Below are 5577 nucleotides of genomic sequence, written 5' to 3' on the forward strand. Positions count from 1 at the left end.
GGGTGTTAAGTGGAAAGCTGCTGCTTATTACAAAAGAGAAATACATGCAAAACAGGAAAAAAGGGTATTGGAAAGAAAACAAAATATGTATACATAAAACTTCCTAGGATGAATAAATGATAATACTACTGTGAAAACCAATCAATGTCGATTGTGCAGAGCATTCCTAACTAATACCAGAAATAATAATCGTGATATTGTCACACTTATAAACGTAATTATGAATGTGATAAAATGGTGAGTGAATATAATCAGCCTGTGGCTCTTGCAAGTTAAGTGAATAGGAAATCTGGAATCTGTGAGCAACATCTGGTAAATTTATTTTCCTTATATAATCATACTAAGGTTAGAATAAGTATTTTATTTATATAAAGTATTCAGTTTTCATATACATGAACATGTCATAATTACGCAATAAATCATGGTGGCGATATGTTTTGATGCACCTTGTCTGTTGACACAATGCAAGGTTAAAGAAATAGGTAAATAAAATAAACTGGTTAGAAACATTTGCGGTGAACAATTCCAGGACCGGACTCATCATACTCCTCCTTAGTGATCCACATGGACTGGAAGGTGGACAGAGAGGCCAGGATGGAACCGCCGATCCATACGGAGTATTTGCGCTCAGGAGGAGCAATGATCTTGATCTTAATGGTGGAAGGAGCCAAGGCAGTGATTTCCTTCTGCATGCGGTCAGCAATACCAGGGTACATGGTGGTACCACCAGAAAGCACATTGTTGGCGAACAGGTCCTTCCTGATATCAATGTCGCACCTCATGATGGAGTTGTACACGGTCTCGTGGATACCAACAGATTCCATGCCCAGGAAGGAAGGCTGGAACAGAGACTCGGGGCAACGGAAACGCTCATTGCCGATGGTGATGACCTGACCGTCAGGAAGTTCATAGGACTTCTCAACGGAAGATGATGCGGCAGCCATTGTCATCTCACTCTCGAAGTCAAGGGCAACGTAGCAAAGCTTCTCTTTGATGTCACGAACGATTTCTCGTTCAGCGGTGGTGGTGAAAGAGTAGCCACGCTCAGTCATGATCTTCATCAGGTAGGCAGTCAGGTCACGACCAGCCAAGTCGAGACGAAGGATAGCATGAGGAAGAGCATAACCTTCGTAGATGGGGACAGTGTGGGTCACACCATCACCAGTATCGAGCACAATGCCAGTGGTACGACCAGAGGCGTACAGGGACAGCACAGCCTGGATGGCCACATACATGGCAGGTGTGTTGAAAGTCTCAATCATGATCTGGGTCATCTTTTCACGGTTGGCCTTCGGGTTGAGGGGAGCCTCAGTGAGGAGGACGGGAGATTCCTCAGGAGCAACACGAAGTTCGTTATAGAAGGAGTGATGCCAGATCTTCTCCATGTCGTCCCAGTTGGTGATGATACCGTGCTCGATGGGGTACTTGAGAGTCAGGATACCTCTCTTGCTCTGGGCCTCATCGCCGACGTAGGCGTCCTTCTGACCCATACCGACCATCACACCCTGATGACGGGGGCGGCCGACGATGGAGGGGAAGACGGCACGAGGGGCGTCGTCTCCGGCGAAGCCGGCCTTGACCATGCCGGATCCATTGTCCACAACCAGCGCAGTTGCTTCGTCGTCGCACATGTCGGCGGGATAGATATGTCTGTAAATGACGTAAAATATGTATTTGTAGTGACAAACACGTGCTGTAACAAAGGATACTATAGGGACCAGCTTTGATGGTGTAAATAAAGTTTGCTTTGTTGACCAATGCAAACAATGTGCTATATTCTATACTTTATATATATGTATATATATACCTGTATATATACATCTGTTTACCTATATGTACATATACATATATATATATATACGTATATACGCCTGTACACACATACACACACACATATATATATATATATATATATATATATATATATATATATACACACACACAAGTATATACATATATATACTTTATATATATCATATATACATATATATATACTTTATATATATCATATGTACATATATATACTTTATATATCATATATATATACACACACACACACACACCCGTGCTATACATGCATACACCCTGACACACACACACACAAACTTCAAAAACATTACAGTAAAAATATACACAAATTCTGACAAGAAAAGCCGAATTATGTTACTTTGTAGTATTCCAAATTCATTGAGATTTTCTTTGATTAACATTTGGAACATGAGTTCTGACTTGAATATGAGCTTATAGGACTCTTCCACAGCAAGGAAACAGATTTCAAATTCTTATGAATTTGATCAATAGCAGAAACGAAGGGATCTATTGTAATCTCTATTCTCAGTTCCAAAACGTGTCACAAGGAAACGGATCACCCACTAACGTACACGTCCTAGCGTATCCTGAGTCTGAAGTACACTGAGGGTTGGTGGTTCACGAATGCCCTTAAATACACTTCCCTTGCTCTTCGTCTCTCCTAATTAAAGATTTTGGTTGTCTCCTTTTGCTATTTTCTTCCCATAATAGGCAAGTGAGAGGTTGGAAATATACTACCTCACAACAAAAATGCTGTCCTTGGTTAATTGCCTATTCACGACCAGCCAAAGAAAATATTTGACTCAAAATACTTGCTTCAACGTAAGGCAAAGTCACCCAAGTGCAAATACTGTTGCCTCTTCATTACCATACATATTTGGTCTTGTAACAAAGGGGCCTACACCACCAACCGCTTTGGCCACCACCCTTCCACCCATCCATCTTTCCACTCAGTCACCCACCTGCTCACACACACATGCGTAGTTCTTTCGACAGCTTTGCAGCGCATGCATAACTTATATTACGAGAAAGTGACAGACCCTTTTCCTAGACTTTTTACTTCGTTGGCCAATTTATATCCAAAGGTACACGTTGGCAGCAACAGAAATAGACCGTATCATGCATGATATTACCACCAAATCAAATTATATTCAAATTTCAGAATAACTTTTAAATTTCATCAATATGTGTATATATATATATATATATATATATATATATATATATACGTGTGTGTGTGTGTGTTTCTATTCATATTTACACTTATAAACATAACTGGATATAGATAGAAACATTTATAGATAACTAAAGAGATAACAGGGCAGTGTATGGTGGCCAGTGTGTGCTAGATGTGTTTAACACGAGAAGGTGAGAGTGAAAGAGAGAGCGAGAAGGAGTTAGAGAGCAAGTAAAAGTGGAAGTGAGAGATTGTATCACAGATATATTAACGTAGGTAACTGAGTAATACATCCCGAATAGGACAAATTAATTTTGTACCACGTTAAACTATGTATGGTTTAGAGTTTATATATATTTTATATATACACTTATAATTATTATTTTTTACATGAGCGGTCCCAATAGGGCATTCAAGCGTGTATGCAAATATTCATCCATATGTGTATTAAGCGTGTGTACGTGCATAGAAATCTTCCGCTTTCAACAAGTTACTTATCATTGAGGAATAATCAAATGAAGAAAGAAAATACCTAGCTTAGGCATTCCTCGAAATGTCAGTCACTTTTTATATAATTTCATCAATGGAATTATGGATGAAAATCCCATGATTATCTATAACAGTGTAAAAATAAATCGCAGACTTACCTATTTTGTCACTTATCTAAGTTTTCATCTCTTGGCAGTTTAGGAATAACAGTAATTGGAACTTTGACAGAAGGAATCCAAGGCCAGGACCAGTGACCACATAGCACACTGAAGGGGGGAAAATTGACGGTCGAAATCATAGTCACAGCAGATTTAGAAAAGATTCGGAGAGGTATAAATCTTGGAGAGTAACAGGGCATGCTCTTGTATATGCATATATACATGTACATATGTGTGTGTGTGTGTGTGTAAATATGCATTTCTGTATGTTATACAATTTAATTAAAAGATTTTCTAACTAGAATTTTCACTGGTTTCATTGGCATTATACTCGTACATCAATCCATACTAGAATACAATATCGAAGTTTTTTTCAGACAGTCTCCGTGGGCACTTGATGCGAGTGAGGCACTAATTCTCATACAATCCCAGGTTACCAAGGTTACTTCTATGTCTAGAGAGGAAGAATTCCATAAAGCATTTTATATTGAAACTTATACTCTCCCGGACAATGACTCAAAATCCGATTTCCACAAGACGGTACTAGCCAGAAAATGCAAAACTAAACCATTTCGAGTCATTGTTTGGTAGGGTATATAATTTTTCATAGAAAATACGATATGATATTCTTCCATCTTACGTATATATATATATATATATATATATATATATATATATATGTGTGTGTGTGTGTGTTTGTGTGTGTGTGTACATATATAAATACAGTATATGTGTTTAAAGAAAGATATATATATATATATATATATATATATATATATATATGTTTATACACATAATAAATATTTATACATATATATACATGTATGTGTGCATATACATATATATATATATATATATATATATATATATATGTACATGTATGTGTGTGTATAGATAGATAGACACATACTATATATACATATACCCTTATTTGTATGTATCTATGTGTGTGTATGTATATGTATATATATAAATACACACACACATATATATGTGTGTGTGTTTGTGCGTGTGTGTGTGTGTGTGTGTGCGTGCGTGTATGTATGTATGTATGTATGTATATATATACATATGTTTATATATATAAATGTTTGTGTGTGTGTTTGTGTACGCATAAGTACATACATATGCGCATTTATGTGTGAACATAAATATACACTAAGTAATTAAAGTTTCATTATATAATTCGAAAAACATGAATCTCAGGTAATTTTCTCACCCAGAAAGGGCATGTACGCACATGCTTATACACACTGTGACTTTTTTTTTATAATTTTTTTTATACATGGATGGCTCCACAAGTCCTTGTCACCAAGGAGCTAATTACTTGTTTACCCTTTTCCTTGATTTTCGAACCATCTATGTGGAAAGACTTTTCTAAAAACAAGACTCCAGTGAACAATACATGTTCTCGGCGGCAGTGAGTTAATTGGAAGGTCAAATAGACCATATACGTATTTTATGTATTTTTGCAAGATTGTTTTAATTTCTCCCTATGTCTTGTTAACTCTCCTCGTACTATCCACCCTTCATTGAATTGACCTACTGATTTTTTTTTCTTTTACATTCTGACAGATTGTGCCTCATTTAACTAATAATGACAGCTGCCACAGACCTGATCGTAACATATACCGATCGCAAAAAATGCAGATTGATAATTACGTCAACGGGTAACATATATGACTCATATCCAAGGAACTTATACATCAGTCATTCATGTGAAATGTAGAACATTAGATGGAACATGGAAAAGAGAATATCAAGGCGTATATAATCAAAAGAGCAATTACTAAAACAAATAAGAAGGGAAAACATCCAAAATAGACAACGAATCAACTATACAAACAGAGTCAGTAGGTCAAAAATTAAGCACACGAATGCACCTGTCAAGTGAGCATTAGCCTAAAAGACTTGCAAAGTAAATTTTTAATGGAGTGCCTGCCT

General features: G+C 36.9%; 1 protein-coding gene across 2 annotated transcripts; it reads right to left on the bottom strand.

Annotated features, from left to right (window-relative positions):
• Positions 1-346: 346 nt before the first annotated feature.
• Positions 347-2420, bottom strand: LOC125040021 (actin-3, muscle-specific-like). 2 transcript variants are annotated; one of them, XM_047634438.1, is made up of 2 exons: positions 2382-2420; positions 347-1650 (listed from the first exon to the last, which is right to left on the bottom strand). In XM_047634438.1, the coding sequence occupies exon 2, from the start codon at positions 1629-1631 to the stop codon at positions 501-503; it is 1131 nt and encodes a 376-aa protein (XP_047490394.1). In that variant the 5' UTR covers positions 1632-1650; positions 2382-2420; the 3' UTR covers positions 347-500. The 2 variants fall into 2 exon arrangements, with proteins under 2 accessions (XP_047490394.1, XP_047490395.1); XM_047634439.1 differs by having other exon boundaries at positions 2374-2399.
• Between the last annotated feature and the right edge of the window lie 3157 nt (positions 2421-5577).

This window comes from Penaeus chinensis, chromosome 28, assembly GCF_019202785.1.
Source record: "Penaeus chinensis breed Huanghai No. 1 chromosome 28, ASM1920278v2, whole genome shotgun sequence".
In the NCBI taxonomy this organism is placed as follows: Eukaryota; Metazoa; Arthropoda; class Malacostraca; order Decapoda; family Penaeidae; genus Penaeus; species Penaeus chinensis.

Bases quoted from the DNA above. Each gene is read 5' to 3' on its own strand.
- LOC125040021 (XM_047634438.1), bottom strand. From the start codon at position 1,631: ATGTGCGACGACGAAGCAACTGCGCTGGTTGTGGACAATGGATCCGGC.